This window comes from Carcharodon carcharias, chromosome 11 (assembly GCF_017639515.1).
Source record: "Carcharodon carcharias isolate sCarCar2 chromosome 11, sCarCar2.pri, whole genome shotgun sequence".
In the NCBI taxonomy this organism is placed as follows: domain Eukaryota; kingdom Metazoa; phylum Chordata; class Chondrichthyes; order Lamniformes; family Lamnidae; genus Carcharodon; species Carcharodon carcharias.
In genome coordinates, this window is record NC_054477.1 from 160438742 (window position 1) to 160461848 (window position 23107).

At 42.8% G+C, this 23107-nt stretch overlaps 1 protein-coding gene across 1 annotated transcript in view; it reads left to right on the top strand.

Annotated features, from left to right (window-relative positions):
* The first annotated feature begins 1903 nt into the window (after positions 1-1903).
* Positions 1904-23107, top strand: part of tm9sf2 (transmembrane 9 superfamily member 2) — a 47718-nt gene continuing 26514 nt past the window's right edge. Inside the window, exons 1-6 of the mRNA XM_041199616.1 lie at positions 1904-2105; positions 12311-12378; positions 12566-12659; positions 17124-17251; positions 21092-21221; positions 22508-22626. Coding sequence (XP_041055550.1) covers positions 1974-2105; positions 12311-12378; positions 12566-12659; positions 17124-17251; positions 21092-21221; positions 22508-22626 — 671 coding nt within the window. The 5' untranslated portion in view covers positions 1904-1973. The remainder of the gene's footprint in view (positions 2106-12310; positions 12379-12565; positions 12660-17123; positions 17252-21091; positions 21222-22507; positions 22627-23107) is intronic.

The following is a 23107-nucleotide window of genomic DNA, read 5'->3' on the forward strand; positions in this document are numbered from 1 at the left end:
CCCTGTACATGGACGATGTCACCGTCTTCTGCTCGGATCCGCTGTCGGTGCGCAGACTGATCCACATCTGCGACCAGTTCGAACTGGCCTCGGGAGCCAAGGTAAATCGTGGGAAGAGCGAGGCCATGTTCTTTGTGAACTGGGCTGACCGATCCTTTGTCCCCTTCACTGTCAGGGCTGACGGCCTGAAGGTGCTGGGGATATGGTTCGGAGGGACCGGGGCATGTGTTAGAAACTGGAAGGAGCGAGTGTCTATGGTGAAAAGAAAACTGGGCATGTGGGAGCGACGCTCCCTCTCCATTGCGGGTAAGAACCTGGTCATCAGGTGTAAGGCACTCTCGCTGTTGTCTGGCCCATTTCAGACTCCTGCACGATGGCGATCACCCAAGCCATCTTTCGTTTTATCTGGAGGTCGAAAATGGATCGTGTCCGCAGGGACGTGATGTACAAGCCTCTAGATAAAGGGGGAAAAAACGTGCCCAACATCGCTGATGGTCACCTTTGTGTGTGGCTACATCAAGCTGTGCGTAGACCCTTGGTATGCAAACACCAATTGTCACTACGTGCTGAGCTTCTACCTGTCCCCGGTGTTGCGAAGGATGGGTCTGGCCATGCTGCTGCGGAACGCTCCAAGTAGTTGGACCGTGCCGTACCGCCTGTCCTTCGTGGAAAAATTTATGCAGAGAAACACCTTTGACCACAAGTCCATCAGGCAGTGGTCGGCACGTTACGTCTTAGAGGCCCTGCGGGAAAAGGAAAGGGTGGATCCTGTGGGATGGTTCTTCGAGCAGACTGTCAAAGTCATTTGGCAGAATGCCTCATCGCCAGAACATTCCAACAAGTGCCAAGATGTAGCTTGACTGGTGGTGAGAAAGGCTTTCCCCGTCAGATCCTTCCTACGCGCCAGGAGTCTCACACCCTCTGCACGTTGCCCTCGAGGTGGCTGTGGTGGGGACGAGACCATTGTTCATCTCCTTGTGGACTGTGCCTTTGCAAACAAGGTCTGGAGAGAGATGCAGGGGTTTCTGTCGAGGTTCATCCCAAGCAGTTCTGTGACACAGGACTCTGTGCTCTACGGGCTGTTCCCAGGGACACACACCGAGACAAACATCAACTGCAGCTGGAGGATCATCACCTTGGTGAAAGACGCTCATTGGTCCGCCCGAAACTTGTTGGTCTTCCAGCGCAAAGAGCTGTCCCCGACCGAGTGTTGCACATTCCAAGGTGCAGGACTGAGGGACGCACTAAAGCTTGGGGCAGCCGCCACAAATGCGCAATGGGGAAGGGTCGCTGTCTAAGACCTTTCTGCCACAGTGCACGGAGGGGCTGGGAACTGTTGAGAGCCCCTCGGGCTGTACAGCTCAAAATGAATGTCTGCATTGAATACTAATTGTATTATAGTTGTATTGAAGCACCTCAGAGTGCAACATGATGTATGTTGATAACCCCAATATCATTGTCTGATCGTCTGCATTGACCATATTGAAATGATTGTAATATTCATTGATTGTATTGATGCTCCTTGTGATCCATATGTAAAAGTTGAATCTGATTGTACTTTAGTGATGGTGATTGTGAAATGTTTTGGAATGTTCTTCAAGATATTTTATGAATAAAGTATATTTTTCAAAAAAATGTGTTCCTCTCCGAGATGCTGTCAGACCTGCTGAGTTTTTCCAGGTATTTTTATTCTTGTTTTGGATTTCCAGCTTCCGCAGTTTCTTGCTTTCATCCTGAATGAGTCTCCCTATCACTCCCTTCGCTCCCGCTGCCATCCTTACGAATGGTGGAGGATTCGTCCAGCATCCCAGAGCGCAGCGCGCGCTCTGCTGGTGACGTGTCGGGTTTGTGACGTCGTGGAAGGGGGGGGTGGTGTGTGTGTGTGTGTGTATGTATGTGTGGCGGGCTGAGGTGCGCGCGCAGCTGGAGCTGGCCGGCGGCCGGCGCCCAGCGGGATCGAGGTGGCGGCGGTGATGGCGTCAGGTGGCTTGTCTCTGTCCCCGGTGCTGGCGCTGTTGGCGGCCGCTCTAGGAGTCTCTTCAGGTTTCTACCTGCCGGGCTTGGCGCCTGTCAGCTTCTGCGAGTCGGAGAGCGGCGATTGCAAGGTAACCGGCGCCGAGACCTCTTCCCTTAGGAGGCGGGGTCGGGGTGGTGGGGGGCCGCCGCCGGGTGAGAGGGAAGGAAGCGGGCGGCAGGGCAGCCAAACCCCCCACCCCGGTGGCCGGCCAGCCAGCCAGCCACTCATAAGCAGCCTAGAATCACCCTGCATCTCAAACACAGCCCCCTCCATTCAAAAAAAAATCCCTTCAGGCACTTTAAACACCAGGGAACTAGTCCTAATTGGAGAGCTCTGAGGGCCAGCACAGGCAGGATGGGCCGAATGACCTCCCCCCCACCCCCTCTGTGTGACTGACTTCATACAGGACTTTTACCAACAGCTCGATAGAAACTCAGGCAGGTGAAATGTCAACAGTTCCTCCAGACCCAGACTGTTCCAATTTATTCCTGGCTGGTCTTCCATTCTTCCCCCCCCCCCCCCCAGGGTGACCAACTGTCCTGTATTTGAAGGGATTGACCCTTATTCGGACTGTTTCTCCCCGTGCCCCTTGAGGGACACCTTTTGCCCTGTTTCTAGGGCAGCCAGTGGGAGACTGAGCCTGGGAAGTCACTTGTGAGTGATTTGACCGGGACTGAGTGTCGGCCAGTGAAGAAATGATAATGTCCTGACTCCACAAGCTAAATTGTAAGTTGTGGTTGATTTTAAGTGCTCCACCCTGCCCTGCCCCACCAGACTCAATTGGTCACCAACGCCCCCTTCCTCACGGCCGAAGTGTCCTTTATTTTTAATTTCAGAAGAGTTGGCCAGCCTCCTTCCACCCCTCTTGAGAGTTTGTGGGTCGTCCAAAACTCTTGATACCTTCGCTTGCAGCAAGCCCCAATTTGTCCATCATCCCCTGTACTTGCTGACCTACGTCAGCTTCTGGTCAGCAACATCCTGATTTTATCAGATCCATCCCTCCCCCCCCCCCCACCCCAAGTCTATGTAATCTCCTCAAGACCCAAAACCTTCCAAAATACTTGTGCTTCTCCAATTCTGGCCTCTTGCACACCCCCGATTTTAATCACTATTGGCAGCCGTGCCTTCAGCTGCCTGGTCTTTGAGCTGTGGAATTCACTCCCTAAAATGCCATCTCTTTTTTTCTCCTTTAACACGCCCCTTAAAACCTACTTCTTTGGCCAAGCTTTTGGTAATTTGCCCTAATATCATCTTATGTTGCTTTGTGTCATATTTTGTTTTGATAATGCCCTCATGTAGTGCCTTGGGATGGTTTCATTATGTTAAAGGTGCTATATAAATGCATGTATGTGTATGTATATTTTGTTCAATTTCAAAAGTTCATTCTGTGATCATTTTGGTCGCAACCAAACTGACTTGTCTAAGTTCTCTGTGCTGGGATCAGCTGTGGATCAGTGGGTCATGCGCTTGCCTTTTGAGTCAGACATTTAGTGACATCAGAACAAAAACAGAAAATGCTGGAAAAACTCAGCTTGTGTAACAGCATCTGTGGAGAGAGAAACAGTTAATGATTCGAGCCTGTATGACCCTTCTTCAGAGCATCAAAATCCTGGCTGATGCTCCCCATTGTCACAACTGAAGGAGTTGTGCTAAAGGAGGGTGTTATCTTTTGGATTAGATGTTAAACTGAAAGCCCTTTTCCCCTCTCAGGTGGATGTAACAGATCCCGTGGCACTAATTCAAAGAAGAACAATGGAGTTCTCCCTGGTGTCCTGAGCAATATTCCTCCCTCAACCAACATCATTTAAAGAAAAAGCATTACCTGGTCATTTATCTTGTTAGTGTTTGTGGGAGCTTGTTGCGCACAAATTATCTGCTGAAATTCTGACATTACAACAGCGATTGCACTTTGACAGTATTCAATGGGCTTTGAGATGCCCAGAAATTGTGAAAGGTGCTCTGTTTTTATTTTTCTTTGGGTGTGGGTTAAGCTTGATTCAGTCATGCCAGCAGGTGGAGGAAGGAGGAAGTAAAGGATGTAAAAAGTGCATTCATAAATTGGGATCTGCCCTGAAGCACCTGTTCCCCAACATTAACTGTGGGTGGTAAATAGGTGTAGTCAAGTGTTGCCCAAGAGACAATTTCAACAGACAATTGCGTATGGACCTGAAAGTTAAACACCGTAAATACTTGTGTAGAAGTCAGACCCATGATTTTTGGCCTAAAAAAACTGGGATTTTACATTAAACTTGTGTAAAAGTCAACTCTAATTTTTCAGTGATCAAATGGCTTTGTGATTATTAATTATTTACAGGTAATTACTACAGTTTATTAATATGAAAGTACACACAGGAAGCTTTAGATTTTCTCTCCGCCAATTCAACAGCAATCGCCAAGCCAGTCAACAAGCCTAATATGTGCCACACGATCTATCATGATGCCTTGGAGAAAGAATAACAAATAGCTAAATTTAAAATGAGAGTTGTAGCATTTGCCCAGAAGACTAATAATTGTGTGGGAGCAAGAGAGTTTAATGTTTCCAAGAAAATAGAGACTTGAGAAAGATATCCAATAAACTAAAAATGATGCTGAAGAATAACTGCGCCATGACTAAATCGTGGTGATCTAGATCACCATCACTGTGAATCAGTATTCACTGAACTTATGTAGTCAGCAACTCGCGCAGTTGAGTTCAGTTTAAATGACACCATGTATGCCCAAATAGATGATGTTGCCATGGGACCCCCTGTAGACCCAGCTCTCACAAACATCTTTGTTGGGTCCCATGAGAAATGTCTTCGATTGAATAACACCTAACCTCTTACCCCTCGCATATTTCTGATATGTGGATGATACATTTGCTATATTTAAATCCGTGACTGCATGTAACAATTTCCTTACATGTCTTAATGGACTCCACCCTGTGCTTAAATTCACCTATGAAATGGAGCAGCCCAAATAAACTCCCCTTCCTTGACGTACTAGTTGAGAAATCTGCCAGGAGATTCTCGGCCAAGATCTACCGCAAGCCTACCTTCACTGATCAATATACAGGATTCTTGCAGTTCCACAGGCTATAAGATTGGTCTTAGCAGTAACCTTGCAAAAAAGGGCCTGAGCCATTTGCTCACCATGCAAGCTTGATGCTGAAATCGGGCACATCAAAGGCATCCTTCAGTATAATGGCTACCCTGATCAGATCATTTTGCACTGTATAATCACGCAACTCATGAACGGGCCTAAGGCTACCTCAAATTACCTTGGAAGGGCAAGGTATCTCAAAAATTTGAGCAACAGGTGAAGCTAGCTGTTTCACGCTGCTACTATGAAGTAGCAACACGAGTGATATTCACCACTAACAGGATGCTGCTGTCAAGCCAAAGAGACGTTCTGCCTATCACACAAATGAGTAACGTGGTATATAAATTTCAGTGCCAGTGTGATGCTAGGTATGTAGGCCATACATCTCAAAGACTGGCAGATCATATCAAACGGCATGTCCCAGCCGCTGTGCGCAATGGGCAAGGCACAGAGCATACCCAACTAGCTCGTGCTTGTAAAACTCAAAATGACAGTGTCCAACATTAGATGAGATTCTGCGATTGGACAACATTTACTAAATAATCCTCAGTGTGCTAAGAGTTACACTGACAGCCAATTTAAAATTGTCAGTCAGGCTCGAAGTGTGGCGCATTTGCGTGTACTGGAAGCTACACATATCAATATACGGGGCCCTGTTTGCAGACAGACAGAACATGTGCACGCATTGCACCTGTTTCAGCTAAACAAAGTAAGTGACAACCATTCACTTACTCATTCCTCAGGGTGATGCCTTGACCAATCAGGATCAAGCTGCCTGGTTTAAATTGCAAATATTGCTTGGCAGTTAACTGTCAGTTAGCATCACTGGTGCATTATCCATGGCAACACCTCCACCAGAGTTCACTTGCCAACCAACCAGCGCTCTCTTCACATATAGTATAAATTGTTATATTGGCATTCTTGTGAAGTGCCCTGATGAGTGCAAGACAAAAAGCTTTGACATGTCTCTTTTTTCAGCAACACTCAAGTTCTGTACTACCAAACAGCTATAATTTGTTATAAAATAAATGATGGTTAGAATCAATATGAAATTTTTAGTGTTGTTTATTTTTACTTTATTCCATTGCAGCAATCTCTTTTGGGCCCAAATCACACAGGTATGTCAATCCCTCAAAAATATTGCCCATGTAAAAATCATGACTCCTGGCCTAAAAATTGATCTCAAATTTGACTTTTACACAAATCTGTACGGTCTATGGACCTGATGGTCATGAATTTTGCAGGGGTAATATTTTTGAAGGATTGGCATGCCTCTGGGGAAAAGGTAGGGTGTGGGAGTGGATCTAATTGGATAACCCTTTGAACGAGCTGGCAGTGTAACAATGGGCTGAGTGGCCTTTTGTTATTCGATCCTTCATTAAAACATGGGTTGTGCACTCTTGGTTCCAGGGTTATTTGAAGACGATATAAAAGTTAAATAAAAAGACGACTGTGGGAAAGGGCTGGGGATAGATAGATGTTTTTCTAGCCTTGGAGTGGAACTAATACAAATATAAAGAAAAGCTTGCGGTTCACAACTTTATAAATACTGGCCCGTGTTCATAGTTTCCTGGTTGTGGTTTAAAGTTAACAAAATTATTGGATAACTATTTCATTACTGTCAACTAGATGTCACTAAGATTCCAAGTTAATAAAACTGTAATCATATTACAGAGGTAAACCATTCTACAGCTTTTTTTTCCTATCATCACTTCTGACACTATTGCTTGTAAGAGCAGTGACATTTTATCTTTCAGACTTTTCTCTTGTCTTTTCACTGTATTCTCTTTTGTTCCGTTTGAGGTAATTCTGTCACTGGTACTATCAATGTGTTTTCTATTGAGATAGTTTTGGTTGGTTCGATTCCTAAACTGTCAGGGTGAGTGGGGATATGTTAGAAATATGCCAGAACTCCTGGAGAACATGGGGTTTGAAACTGTTTCCTGGAAAGAAAAAACATGCATTCCTGTAGCACCTTTCACAACTATAGGATGTCCCAAAGTGCTTCACCGTTGATGAAGTACTTTTGAAGTGTAGTTACTGCTGTAACGTAAGAAATGTGGCAGCCAATTTGTGCACAGCAAGATCCCACAAACCACAATGTGATAATGACCAGTTAATCTGTTGATTGAAGGACAAATATTGGCCAGGGCTCCCCTATCCTTCTTCGAAATAATGCTGTCGGATGTTTTTACATCCTGGAGAGGGCAGATGTGTCTCGGTTTAATGTCTCATTTGAAAGTTGACCCCTCTAACGCTGCAGTCCTCCCTCAGTATTGCACTGGAGTGTCCATCTGGATTTTAATGCTCAATACTGGAGTGAGAATAAAGTATGTTAGTTTTCACTTTAGAGAAATTGTTGTCAGAATAAAACGCAACACTCTGGCCCATGTTCCTCTTCAACATTACCTTAGTATTTTCAGAGTGTATTGAAGAGGAACATGAGCCAATGTGTTCAGTTGTTTTTTTATACCTGTAAGTCTGGAGTCTGTGATGAAATTAAAATCCAATTGACTGTATGGATTGGAGGGATGTTGGTCAGGACACACAAACTCTCAGCTCTGCAACTAGACCACTAGTAAATCGCTAATTATTTGTCCACGAGGAAATTCAGTCGTTAATCCTTGTATTTGAACATACCATACCAAGGACCCAAAAGCAATAAATCTGTTCAAGAACAAGAAAAACAAAAAAAGTAACAATGTCGTAAAATGTCCCAAGTCATTTCACAGGAGCATTGTAGAACAAAATTGGGCACCGAGCCACATAAGACACTGCGATAGGCGAGGTACGCTTTAAAGAGGAAGAAGTAATAAAGAGAGATGAAAAAGATGATAGAAAGAGGGAGGCTCAGGGAGGAAATTCTAGAGCATCGGACCTTGGCAGCTGAAGACACGGTCGCCAATGGTGGAGCGATTGTCCACATGGACAAGAATACAAGTCTTGTGTATAGTTCACCGTTCACTCTTACTTTAACAGCCTTGCCATCACTCCTATTATAAAATAGTATGTCCTCTGACTCACTGAACAACAAATTAAGTGATCTGATGCAAGGGGGCAATTTTAACTGATCCTACTTGTTGGGATATTGATGCAATGCTGGTTTCACACCCACTCCAATTTTACAATTTATTGAAATCAATGGAGAGTAGCATTGGATGGGATGTAAAGCCAGCATTCATCCCTATCCTATGGATCTCCGCCTGGCAAGTTCAGTTAAAATTCCCCCTCTGAGAGATTCTGCACGTAGTGCTCTCCATTTATCCCATGATAATCTCATGTTTTTGCTGTGCTGCTTTGATGATGAGCTGAAACAACAAAATGTTGAAACTGAGGAGCATTCTCCTGGCTTCAACTGGATATATTTTCTCCAGAAAAGTTGAAGGTTTACCAGCCACATTTGTGCAGTCTGAATATTTGCTGGCATGCATCAAGTTTTTTTTTAATGCTTTTTCCAAAAGAACTTGGAATAAATTGGACATTTAAAAAAACTAGTTATTTTTGAGATTTGGGCATAGTTAGCAAGGCCAGCATTTATTGCACTTTCCTAATTGCCCTTGAGAAGGTGTTGGTGAACCCCTTTCAGGAACTGGTACAGTCTGAATGGTCCAGGTACTCCCACAGTGCCATTCAGGAGGGAGATACAGGAACAATCTGGGGTCAGTGGCAAGGGGCTTTCCAGAGTATGGATTCACTGGTAGGTGTATAGGGGGACAAAAGATTCTGGGAGCATTTGGAAACCTGTTGTGGCGTTTAAATGCTCTAATATGGACACCAGAGGGCAAGAAAACAGGACAGAGCCTGGCAGTGTGGGTGTTTGCAGAGAATCTGAAGCCACAAGCAATTTTTGCTCCATTGTCTTGGGGCCTTTTTCAGTAGAAGGCTGCTGAATGGTGAACCCAAATGCTTCCTGCCAATGATTCCTGACCTGGGACTCCTTTCGACAGTGTCCCCAGATTCTTAGACTGCCTCCCCCCCAATGATCTAAGATCCCAGCACTATTTCCAGTGGGCCATTTCAGGAGTGCACCTAAATCCCAGGATTGGGCTCAGATCCTATGAACCTTCAAAGTACTGTGGGACCCTCAAACTCTCCCAGCACTGCCATGCCCTAGGCCTCGCTCCCAGGTACAAAGACTTCCCCCAGTCCCAATAAATGTACCACTGATAGTAATGGGCAGAATATCCTTCTACTTAAAAAAAAACCCTGACTCATTGTGAGGAACAAATGCTGCAAGTATTTAAATAGCTTTTCTGGAAAATGGGCTATTGGTAACCATTTAGTTGCCTTTCGTTAAAAGGACCTTGTTCTACCTGTTTGGTGTGTAGCTCCTTACACCAGTATTACTCTGGAGTATGCTGGAAGGGTCAAAAATTGGGGCTTCCATGCCCCACCTCCAAACAAGGTCATACCATGTTGAGGGGATTACCAATGCTGCCAGTTCCTGTGTCCTAGGCTCTGAGACCCCCCATGGTATGTCTGATGAAACTGGACATACTGGCAAGAATGGCTAGTTGTAAGAAAGTGTAGAGCTTAGGAATTTGAGAGAAATGGGGAATTATTTGTTGCTTATTAAAATTGCCACTGGCATACCAACGCACGCACCATGAAGCAGTAGATTTAGAATCAAATCCTTAATTTTTCCTGCAGGGTCGGTTGTTTTGTTAGGCGGTTCATAGGGTCAAGATTGTGCTGTCTCTAGAAGAGAGGAAAATGTAAGTTAGACATTGTTAGCTGGCGTACGAAAGGTACACTCAATCAGTAGAGGCTGAGGAATAGGTTTCTTGCTGGTCCCATTGACCAGCTAACAAGGAGGATGATGATACAAAGAGGATCCAATAATGAAGAGAAGTGGTAATTGTGGCTGTTCAGATAGTTCTGACAGATGCCTAAAACAACGGGTAACAACCATCCAGACCAGCTGGCTCCCGGTTCCCTTTACCTGGTTCAGTTCAGCAGTCTCCCACTTTCAGCCTGGGAAGCATGGGGCTGCTAACGTTAGCCTCTCATGGCATTAGTGCCGTGAGCCAAGGCAGCAAACATATCGGAGCTTGAATGTGACCATAGCACTGAGACTACTCTCATTATGAGCACAGCCACTATAGGGTTTTCTTCAGCAGCAAAGGTAAGAGACAAGTTTAACTGCAAAAAGAAATTTCATTTTAAGTATAATGTGGAAAATTATTTTTACAAGTGCTTGATTTAAAAAAAAAGCCTTTTCAGGAACCGCTCTTGGCTGAGTCCTTTGAATGTTTAATGTAGAGGAGACTGGAAAAGTTGTGAGATATTTGGATTTCAATCAATCTTTTCCTTTGAAATTGATCCTGAGATGTAGGAAGCTTGATTGCTCAATCCATAAATAGGAATGTTTGTGGTGATCCTTCTATCATATTGGGCTCAGAGGATACATTAGGTTTGTTTTGCCTTTGAACATTGGGGAGTGCAGATACAAGCCCCAGCAAGAAATCAATATAACCTCACCCAAATGTCATTCTTTATGTGAGAGCATGATGAGCTGTCAGCAAGTTACTAACAATAGAGAATGTTGTCAGAAGTGATCCTTTCCTCACCCAGTGTGAGCATGTGTTTTGACTCTCTGGAGATTTGAAGTGTTATTTATGCAAACAAAGAATTGTCAGTGATCTTCAGCATTGTGTGAAATTGCAATGTGGTGGCTTGTTGCAATATATGGCAAGTAGTCTTCTGTTCCATTAACACTGCAGATGTGTTGGGTAAGGCCAGTTCATGGAGCTGCCTTTCTCTTTCTCTCCCCCCTCCTCACTCCGCCCCACCCCCACAACATTAAAGGACAGGTGTGGACCATATGAGTATTATCTATGACTGATGATTCAGTTGTCTGAGCCCCCATCTCATCAACATAAGACTAAGTTAGTCCACAGAGAAACTCCTGTGCACTCAAGCTGACTATCTTCATTCCCACTCCCCCATCCAAAGGAGCGATGTTTGCATCTGAACCAATCTGCATGTTAAAAGTCTAATTTACTCGATCACATGTTTAGAAATGTAGAATGGGTTCACAAATTCTTGTTTTCAAATACCTCTATGGACGCTTGCCCCTCCTGATCTCTAATCTGCTACAGCCTCTCAACTCTAATTCTGGCCTCTTGAGATCCCTTATTTCCATTGTTCCACCATTGGCCATCATGTCTTCAGTTGCCTGGGTCCTGAGCTCTGGAATTCTCTCCCTAAACCTCTCTGCCTCTTTATCCCCATCTCCTCCTTTAAGACTATCCTTAAAACTGCTTTTTGACAAAGTTTTTGACAATCAGAATATCTCCATATGTGACTAGGTGTCAAATTTTGCTCTATAATGCCCCTGTGAAGCATCTTGGGAAGTTTTATTATATTAAAGGCGTGATATAAATGCAAGTTGTTGTTTACATCTGCATTATTTTTCATAACTGAGGGGCCAGAGGAACTTGATTGCTCCTCTTGGGTAAACCAAAACAAGGAGCCATAAATACAAGAAGTAGAAACTTCTTTGCTCAGAGAGTGCTGTGAATGTGACACTCTGTCACATGGAGTAGTTGAGGCGAACGACATAGATGTATTTAATGAGAAGCTAGATAAACACAAAAGGCAGGAAAGAATAGGATATATTGGTTAGAGTTATATGAAAATTTGTGAGGAGAGGCACTTCCAGACCACAACCACAGATCATTTGGGCCAAGTGGCTTGTTTCTGTACAGTAAATTCTGTGCAATTTTATATGTATATAAAATCTGTATGTACCTTGTTTAGATTTATTCTACAAATAAATAATTTCTTAGTATTGAGCTGTGCCTCCTCTCAATGGACAGACTTTTGACATAATTCCTGAAAAGAAGAGAGTTGACATTTTGGTATGTGTCATAATTCAGCACTGGTAGGTGGAATAAGGGTTCTCTGTCATGATCTGGGGCACATTTTATTGTTTAATATTGGGCAGGAAAAAGTACAATACAAATCATGGAGGAGCAAGAGTGACTAATGATGCTGAACTTGTGAATATTGTGTATTTTTTTTTAAAGCTGCAGTAACAGTGCTTCAGCTGTTTAAAACCCTGCTGTGTCTTACTCTGTAGGACACAGGTTTTTATGATGCCTGCTAATCTTATTCTCCACCCCAAAGGTATATTTATACACTTCAAGTAGCAAAAGCTGAGGTGATTTTTAATGTTGCTCATTTTTTTTTGTCTTTTTCCCCCTCCAGAGTGCTATTGAACTATTTGTGAACAGGTTGGACTCGGTGGAATCTGTCCTGCCTTATGAATATGCTGCGTAAGTATATTTAGCTTAATTAAAAGTCTTTGGAATATTTAAAATATTTACTGACTTAACTCAGTGTATTTCCTGGCTGTGTTTAAATGTGCAAATAATATAAAAACATTGCACTGTAATTAAAGATATGTTGAGCTGGTAAAATTGCAGATGAGATGAGGTCCTGAAAATGTTTTTCCTGATAAAGGTTTGATTTCTGTCAATTGGGCAAGGAGAAGCGCCCCTCGGAAAACCTCGGTCAAGTACTGTTTGGTGAGAGGATTGAGTCATCTCCTTACAAGGTACGGGTTTGCCTACCTGAAATACTGTAGTTCTTATCAAAAAGGAACACTATCCTAAGTTGCTGTTTTAATGCATTGATGTAAACATGCCTTGTTCTAAAATACCGAAATAGCTAATAGCTCCTCGTTCAGTGAGTTTATGAAAGTAATATCCGAGTTAGACAAAAACCCCAAGTTTAATACTGGTCCCCTGCTGAGTATGATTGCAGGTGACTAATGTTCGCAATGCTCGAGGTTGGGAAGGAGAAAATTGTTCAGGATTTCCACAGATTCTGTTGCTTTTAAATTGAATGTCTTTTGAATCAAGCTGCCATAAAGCTTTCCCTAGATGGTGGGTTGAGAATGCTGAGTGCAAGGATTCTTATCCATTTCCAAATCAGCTGAACTGCATAGAAGTCATCACACATAACTGTCAATGATTGAAATGTCAGAAAATTAAAGCAAATTTTAAAAAGTCAAAGTGCCGTAACTTCCCAACTCCCCAGCGCTGGATTTGGGGAGTACCCCCAAAGATGCACTGGGGAAACCCTCTCGGAACTTCAAAGGTCAGGGTTTGCATGGCAGTTGCCCAGAAGTGCAAACCAAAGAGGTGTTGAAGGTGGTGATATTATCTAAGGAATGTGCTAATAGGTGACATTAAGGGTAGGAAGCAGGACGAGCAAGGTACATATAGCCCCAGTGGGGATGAGATTGGGGGAAGGGATCGAAATAGGCTAAAAGGTAGAGATAAAACAATGGCTTGAAATACATTTAAAAATAATGGAAATAGGTGGGAAAAGAAAAATCTGTTTAAATTATTGGGGAAAAGGGGGATCGGAAAGGGGGTGGGGATGGAGGAGAGAGTCATGATCTAAAATTGTTGAACTCAATGTTCAGTCCGGAAGGCTGTAAAGCGCCTAGTCGGAAGATGAGGTGCTGTTCCTCCAGTTTGTGTTGAGCTTCACTGGATCATTGCAGCAGGCCAAGGACAGACATGTGGGCATGAGAGCAAGGTGGAGTGTTGAAATGGCAAACGACAGGGAGGTCTGGGTCATGCTTGCGGACAGACCGAAGGTGTTCCGCAAAGCGGTCACCCAGTCTGCGTTTGGTCTCTCCAATGTAGAAGAAACTGCATAGGGAGCAGCGAATGCAGTAGACTAAAGACTAAATTGAGGGAAGTGCAAGTGAAATGCTGCTTCACTTGAAAGGAGTGTTTGGGCCCATGGAAGGTGAGGAGAGGGGAAGTAAAGGGGCAGGTGTTGCACCTTCTGCGGTTGCATGGAAGGTGCCGTGGGAGAGGGTTGAGGTGTAGGAGGTAATGGAGGAGTGGACCAGGGTGTCCCAGAGGGAACGATCCCTGTGGAATGCCGCCAGGGGGGTGAAGGGAAGATGTGTTTGGTGATGGCATCATGCTGGAGTTGGTGGAAATGGTGGAGGATGATCCTTTGAATGCGGAGGCTGGTGGGGTGATAAGTGAGGACAAGGGGGACCCTATCATGGTTCTGGGAGGGAGAGGAATATGTGAGGGCGGATGCGCGGGAAATGGGCCGGACATGGTTGAGGGCCCTGTCAACCACCGTGGGTGGAAAACCTCAGTTAAGGAAGAAGGAAGACATGTCAGAGGAACTGTTTTTGAAAGTGGCATCATCAGAACCGTTGCGACAGAGGCGAAGGAACTGAGAGAATGGGATGGAGTCCTTACAGGAAGTGGGGTGTGAGGAGCTGTAGTTAAGGTAGCTGTGGGAGTCGGTAGGCTTGTAATGAATATTGGTGGACAGTCTATCACCAGAAATTGAGACAGAGAGTTCAAGGAAGGGAAAGGAAGTGTCAGAGATGGACCATGTGAAAATGATGGAGGGGTGGAAATTGGAAACAAAATTAATAAATTTTTCCAGGTCCAGACAAGAGCATGAAGCAGCACCGAAGCAATCATCAATGTACTGGAGAAAGAGTTGTGGGAGGGGGCCGGAGTAGGACTGGAACAAGGAATGTTCCACATACACCATAAAGAGACAGGCATAACTGGGGCCCATGCGGGTACCCATAGCCAGATCTTTTATTTGGAGGAAGTGAGAGGAGTTTAAGGAGAAATTGTTCAGTGAGAGAACAAGTTCAGCCAGACGGAGGAGAGTGGTGGTGGATGGGGATTGTTCGGGCCTCTGTTCGAGGAAGAAGCAGAGCCCTCAGACCATCTCAGTGGGGGATGGAGGTATAGAGAGATTGGACGTCCATGGTGAAGAGGAGGCGGTTGAGGCCAGGGAACTAGAAATTGTTGATATGATGTAGGGTGTCAGAGGAATCACGGATGTCGGTGGGAAGGGACTGGACAAGGGGATAGAGAATGGAGTCAAGATAGCCAGAAATGAGTTCCATGGGGCAGGAACAGGCTGACACGATTGGTCTACCGGGACAGTCCTGTTTGTGGATTTTGGGTAGGAGGTAGAAGCGGGCCGTCCGAGGTTGGGAGACTATCAGGTTGGAAGCTGTGGAAGGAAGATCTCCAGAGGAGATGGGGTCAGTAACAATCCTGGAAACAATGGCTTGATGTTCAGTGGTGGGGTCATGGTCCAGGGTGAGGTAGGAGGAAGTGTCTGCGAGTTGACGCTCAGCCTCTGCGAGGTAGAGTTCAGTGCACCAGACAACAACAGCACCACCCTTGTCAGCAGGTTTAATAACAAAGTCAGGGTTGGACCTGAGTGAACGAAGTGCAGCAAGTTCAGAGAGAGACAGGTTAGAGTGGGTGAGAGGAGCAGAGAAATTGAGATGACTGATGTCATGCTGACAGTTCTCAATGAAAAGATCAAGAGAAGGTAAGAATCCAGAAGGAGGGGTCCAGGTGGAGGGAGAATATTGGAGGTGGGTAAAAGGATCCGTGGAATGGGGAGAGGACTCGTGCCCAATGAAGTGAGCATGGAGACAAAGACGGCAGAAGAAGAATTCAGCATCGTGCCAAGCCCAAAATTCATTGAGATGAGGACGCAAGGGTATGAAACTGAGCCCTTTGCTGAGCTTAAAACACCCCCCCCCGCCCAACCACCACCACCACCACGACCCACAGACCACCAATTAGCACTCAGGAAAGTTATGGCCCAAAGTAAACGAGGGAAGAATACAAAAACACTTGAAAAGTTTTTGACAAATATTTCCTTTTGTGCCCCATCAAAAAAATGCTACTGTGCTACATTTCCTGACTGATTCACTCAAGTTTCCCTTTAAGAAGCACCAATAGGTTTTAGCAAAATTGAGTTCCTTTTCATCAGACTGCTTGTTATTAATGCACTTTCTGTTCCGGTTTGCGTAGCATCCCTTTCAATTTAAGGAAGGGGTCGGGGTGCAGTTAGGTGTCTTGAGTACTGGAAACCAGACCAAAAAAAGATAACCCTCCCCATGCCTGCCATCTGGAAACAAAAAAATTAAAGTTCCTCATCTCTGATTTAAAAACTTGTGGAGGAGCATGGCCATGAAGTTTTTCCTTAATTCTGTGGCTTCACATCCGTGGGTCATCTTGTGCCACATTGCTGCCTAACAGCAGTGAACTTTAAAGCAGTGTCTCTTTTGTGCCTTATCTTCTATCAAGCTGTGTTATCACATTTGTTATACGTTTGGACAATTATTTTCTTTGTGTGTACAAGCACAACAGGAAATATTTAGAAATAAGGAACAACAATGGACCTTTTCATTGTCTTTATTGCACAACTGTTGGTGTGTTATCATTCGGTTGAATGCAAGGAAACAATTTATAATATTGCAAAGTTATATATTTGTTTTTCTCACTTCAATATTTTCTGGCTCTTAATTTTATTCAGCCTTTTTTTTCCCTACTTACCCTGTGTTGATCTGTGCTTTTTCTTTTCTTATTTTTACTAGTTTTTCTTTTCTCCTCAGTCCCTATTCGTTTCTTCATGTTCTTTCTTGGGAGCATGCATTTTAGCAACTTGCATATTTAAGTGCCTTTAACGTAGGAAAACATTCCAAAGCACGTCAAAGGAACATGATAAGACTGAAATTGGCATTGAGCTGAAGGAGAAAATAATAGGACGGGTAACTAAAAGCTTGGTCTACCCCACTTTCACCTAATTAATTTAATGGGCACCAATGTTAGATAGTAATGAACTGGTGCAGGTATACACGTGTAAAAAAAAAATAATTCTTTGCATGTGGAGTGGCATAATTTCAGAGGCTATTTATTCTGTGCTATCTTGTATTATGGGAATGAGCAACTGTTACACTAAGATTGTGATGTTTGAGATTTTTGCTCCTGCAACATTGGACCTGAGGAGTGTCCTGGTTGTTTTCAGCCCCTCTCGCAGCCTCCCCAAAAAGTACTCCAGAAAGGCCTCAGTAATTGTTGAGGTTAAGGGAAGAGGAGGGATTATGGTGTGGCCTGTCGTTACAATGCATATAACCGTGAGCTGTATTATGGTTCAGCCAAAGCAGGACCCTAGTTTATTGAAAACAACTGAAGAACTGTTTATTGAATTGCAGTTCCACTTTAAGAAGAAAGAAGTGTGTGCGCGCGCCTGTACAAAAGAATACAATCCAGAGAACAAAGATGACAAATCAAAGGTGGCATTTCTGAAGAATGGCATATATTTAAACTATCAACATCATTGGTGAGTAGCTAGTGAGAAACAGTTTGCTGTGGCTTTTAGTTTAAATTGTAAGCTTTATTTCCTTTGGTTACTAACATTTCAAGCTAAAAACTGTAATGTTACAATTCCATATTTCAATCATATTGTTTCCACCAAGATTGGTTGTAACTTTCTTATAATTGACCGGGTATTTCTTTTTAAAAAGGGTACCTATAATTGCTGTTATAAATCATTGATACTTTACATATCACTGCCTTATTTCTTCCTGATGCACACACAAAGGTGACTGTCAGTACATGTTTCCCTTCAAAATGGAATCTCAATGATGAATTGAAGTGCCTGATAACGAGACATTACTAATGGAGAAAACATATAAAGCTATTTAAACACATCCTTTGCTATGAGACATTGTTTGGACGGCTCCAGCATGCAGCCATCTGCAGAGAATTAATGTAACAATAGAACCCTGTACCACTGATGCGGAGCGAGCACTACTTAGACAAATGGATGTAGCTAGACTGATTTGTAGTAAAAAAGAATTATTCATATAAGGAGCAGCTACACTTGTGTAACTGACATTTCATTGTTACATGAAAGTTTACCCCACCATGGGTTCTCTAAATACAGAGTTTGTTCTTGATTACTGCATCAAAGGGACACGCCCCAAGTACACAACTTAAGAAATAGGAGTAGGCCATCCAGCTGATCTACTTCAACACCATTTTCCTGCACTATCCCTGAACCCCTTGATGTTTTTAATATGTAGAAATCTATTGATCTCAGACTTGAACGTACTCAACAACCGAGCCTCCACAGCCCTCTGGGGCAGAGAATTTTAAAGATTCACCACCCTCCAAGTGAAGAAATTCCTCCTCAGCTCAGTCCTAAATGGCCTGCCCTTATTCTGGCTCTGTGCCCCCTGGTTTTAGACCCTTCAGCCAAGGGAAACACCCTTCCTATATCTACCCTGTCCAACCCTGTAAGAATTTTTATATGTTTGAATGAGATCATGTCTCATTCTTCTAAACTCCAGAGAATAAAAGTCAGACTATTTAATCTTTCCTTTTAGGACAATCCCTCCATCCCAGGAATTAATTTAGTGAACCTTCATTGCACTCCCTCTTAGGTAAGGAGACCAAAACTGCACACACTGTTCCAGGTGCAGTCTCACCAGTATTAAAGGACTTGCATTTATAAAGTATCTGTTGCCTCCTCAGGATGTCACAGTGCTCTTCACAACCAGTGAATTACTTTTGAAACGCCAAAATTTAAATAACAAGGTCCCACAAAATGCAGAGATAAACAACTAGTTAATCTGTTTTAGTGGAATTGGTGGAGGGATAAATATTGACACGGGTATCATGTCCTTTGTATTGCCCCATGAGATCTCTGGGACTTCAGTTGTAACAATCGAAAGACAGCACATTGAGGTCTTGAAGCAGCCCTCAGTACAGTACTGGGATTTATACATACATTCTTGCAGTGGAAGTCGAAATCCTGATCTTGCAATCAAATCCAATTGAGTCAAACTAACAATTACAAGATCTAACTTTTAGTAAAATGCTAAAGCTTAGCATGTCAATATTCCATAAATTCTCCAACTTGTGCATTTAAGTTTTTCATGGAGAAGATTCCTTCAACTATTTGGGTATAGCAGGAAGCTAAATTTTATCTTCCTTGCTAATGAAATTGGCTTTTCTGATTGCATAATAGTGGAACTATATTCTTTTATGTAAGATCATAATCGCTTCTACAAAATTGTTTAAGCTGAAGAGTTATAGAATTGCAGGTGCTTAATGATTTAATAGTGTTTATTTGTATATGTTACCTTGTGACACCTACTGTAGTGGAGGAGGAAATGTAACTAACAATTTCAGGGAGTGGATTTCTGGAATACATTGTTGATGTCAGATTTTACAATGACATGCAATTACCATATTAGTATCGAGCCAAAGAGAATAAGGTAGATGGCTGGGGGCCCTTCCCCCACCGTTGAGGGAGACCACATGGCCCAACACCAATTTGAGCAAGGCTGGGAAGAGAGCTGGTGGAAGAGTTGCAGTCTTTCCAGAAGGAAAGAAATCTAGTAAGCCCATCATGTGATTCCTACAAGCCAGTTGCATCACTGAAGGAGAAATGGGGTCATGGGTTCTGTGATTCTTATGAATTAATCAAATTGTTGGGAGAACGATGGAAATCTGGATGATTCCAGAAACGAATCAAGCTTCAGAAAGGTTGTATGGATTGACCAGGCAGTAGGATATCCAGAGAGTAACGCAAATTCAATGTTGCCTTAATAGCGTAGATAGGTGTATTTGAGATGGACTTTGGTATATGGTGCTTGTTGTTTCTTGTTTTGGGTTGTAGCTACCATTGTCTACCTTTTGCGCTCGTTTTTGACAGGAAATTGGAGGCGTAATATTGTAATACTATTCAAAAAGCTCCACTTATATTTTTCCATAAATGTTCATGAAATGAAAGCATGAATGTTCAGCCTTTCAAAAGTTAGTGTATATTTGTGTGCTGATGTCTCTATAAAATACCCTGTACAAGAAATTTTGCAATCCAGCCATTGGTGTGACTTTTGGCATGGTTTGTTACTGGTTTATTGAAACCTGAATTATTTTCTTGTATTCTCCCATCATTTCCCCTCTCATTGCTTCATTCCATGTTACATTTTTGGTTCAGTATGTGATCATCAACCTTAGAATATATGCACACTTGTTCTTGAAAATCAGTGTTTTTTTTGCAGTGGGAAGAGTGCAGAGTTTTTAACAACTTGTTGAAGAAAGGCTGAGTGCCTGTGTATTTTGTTTTGCAACTTCTCAATCAGTGTCTGTACTTTATGGACCAGCTTGCATATAATCTTCAAGATCTGCTGGCCATCATTGCACCTCATTTAATTTAAAATGCCTGTAATGTCTGAAATATAATGTGATCAGGAGTTAACTTACAGTAGGCTACCAATCCATCTGGCTGCTCTTCTGCTGTAGAGGCTGTTTGCATGCTGACTGTTAGGGCAGCAGAAACAGTGTGATTTCCTGTTTAGTGTCTTGTTGGTACTGGCTTAAATTGAGCGTGTGGGCAAGTGCAGTCATACATCAAGCCTGCCAAGTTTGTACTTCAGCCACCAAAGTTTCGTGCAGTTCTCGAGATGCTGATGGGCTGACCTGAGTTAGTTCCCTGAACATCACTTGCTTTCATGTGAATGCAGGAGACTGGAAAATTTATTTTGTGCACTGTTGGCAGGAATGGAGAGGTGCTGAAGAATGCATGATGAATAAAATTGAAAATTCAAATATCTTCCTAATCTAATCCTAACTCGCACCAAGTCCTTTTCACGAGTCACTTCTGTGCTCACTGACCTACATTGACTCCCAGTCCAGCAATGCCTTGATATTAAAATTCTCATTCCTGTTCTTAAACCTCTCAGTGGCTTCATCCATCCCTACTCTGTAACCTCCTCCAATCCTACAACCTTCTGCGATCTCTGCACTCCTCTTAATTCTGACGTCTGGAATGTCCCTCATTTTTATCACTCCGCTGTAGGTGGCTGTGTCTTCAGCTGCCAAGACTCTGGAATTCCCTTCCTAAACCTCTTCCTCTCTCTACCCCTTTCTTCTCTTTAAAGGTGTTTCTTAAAACCTGCCTCCTTTGAACAAGCTTTTGGTCACCTGTCCTAATATCTCCTTACGTAGCTCAGTGTCAGATGTTTCATAATGCTTCTGTAAAGAACCTTGAGATTATTGTAATGTTAAACATGAGTTGTTGTAAAGATTGCTTTTTGCTTATCTATACATATGATAGAGAAGACATTTAGTATGATTTTTCAGGTTGCACTCAACCTCGTTGTTCTTGCAGGATCATTGATAATATGCCTGTCACATGGTGCTATGATGTAGAAGATGGACAGAAATTCTGCAATCCAGGATTTCCCATTGGTTGCTACATAACAAAAGATGGCCATCCAAAAGATTCTTGCATTATTAGTGTAAGTTTATGCATGCTTTCACATATTTAGCTCCTGGGCCTACTACTACTCCAGCCCTAATTACTAAAAGTGCATAATTTCCTTGACCAAGGATTGAAACAAAATGTCATTTAGTGAACAACAAAAATTGCAGCTGATCAATAGACCTACTGATACTTGGTAGATATCCAGAAAAATAGACCAAGTGAAGTGATAAATATCCTTAAAATGTGTGACTAGCTACCCAAATCTAGTATATCAACACGGATTATACTTTTGCACTGACTGACTGACTTGGGCATCAGTGTCATTCTCTTTTGCCAGGTTTGTCTCCACTTTTAATTTCTTGAAGGTGCTGACCCTAGCTGGGATTGTTCCCACAGCTTCCATGCCCAGTATTGGCACATCAGTACCTTGTCCAATTGGTTATTCTTCATATATGTTATCAGGCAATTGGAACATCAAAGCTGATTCTAGTTTTGCCCTCGTCTGCCATCTGTGCACTTAAACATTTCTAGCAGGTGGTCACTGTTTAATGATCAGGAGTGGGGAGCCTTAGCTAATGCTGTTGTTGCTGTTGTCCCCCAGGAGTAAATATATATAATTTGAAAGGATGCACCCCAACTCCTGTCTCTTCTGTTCGGCACAGCATAGTGGGCTACAAGGAAAGCTCTTTATTTCCAATCTAGGCTGCTGGATAAGGGTTTTCAACACAGCCCTTTTCAGTTTTTGAGTTGTTTACGATACCATGCTTTCTTTTTGACCTACCTGGACCCTTGAGTTTGTGATTCAGGTTTCGTGAGTCTGCCACGTTTAATCACGGTAAAACAGTATGGGGAAAGTTGATCTTGCTGTGGGTGCCCAGATGCAGCAGCCCTTTGTTAATGTGGTTTAAAGCTGACAGTCCAATTGAAAGGATGCTATTGTGTCTAAGGATAGGGCATAAAGTTTATATTGAAAAGAAATGCACAATGTTTTTTCTGTGCATACATACACAATTTTGCTTTGAGGTACATGTTTTTGTATTACCTCTAGTGTGGTGGGATGTTGAAATACATTTGTGGTAGTTTTCTTTGTAATTCCTCATTTTAATGACTTATCATAACCATTATGCATGTTATGAAGCTTAACAGGAATAATCACTGACTCAACTTAATGTACGTAAGCTACTCAAAGTTTGTAAATTAATCTTGATGCAAATCTTGGACTTAACAGAAACAATTAAACAGCTTACATGAAAAGTTAATTGAAAATCTCAGTTTTTGATTGCATCTATCTTTATGATCTTTTCATCTTCTATTTTATAGTCTGCATTCAATGAAAAAGACACTTACTATATCTTCAATCATGTGGCTATCACAATATATTTCCACAGTGAAGATGGGGCTGAAGCAAGACTTGTGGCTGCTAAGTTAGAACCAAAAAGGTATGGAAATAGTTAAATGGAATAAGTATAACATCTCAAGAAATGAAGTGGTCACTGGACATTACACACTTCCTTATGTTCTCAAAAATATTAAAAATCATGTGTGCCTGAGTGCACCTCCTGTGAACTTTGACCATTATAAACTCTTGTGTCAATATTTATTACGGAAAATGGTAGTGTGAAACTTGTCAGCTTGGTGCTGGCTGAAGGGCACATTCTGTGGCATGTAGTTCAAAGCCACCACCTAAGTACAGGAACTTGATGCTTTTCAATGCATTCGAATAATAAGCCAGACAGCAAAATGCTAATTTTGTGAAGGAGCAGCGCATCTTCTGATTTTTTTCATGTTTTACCCTCCCCTGAAGTTGCTGTCTATTTTGTGCATAGGTAACATGAAGCATTGTTAGTTTCACAGTAAATTCTGGCCTAGTAAGTTGACGCAGGCAGTTTCATTACAAATGTGAACTCAGAATTTCAGTGT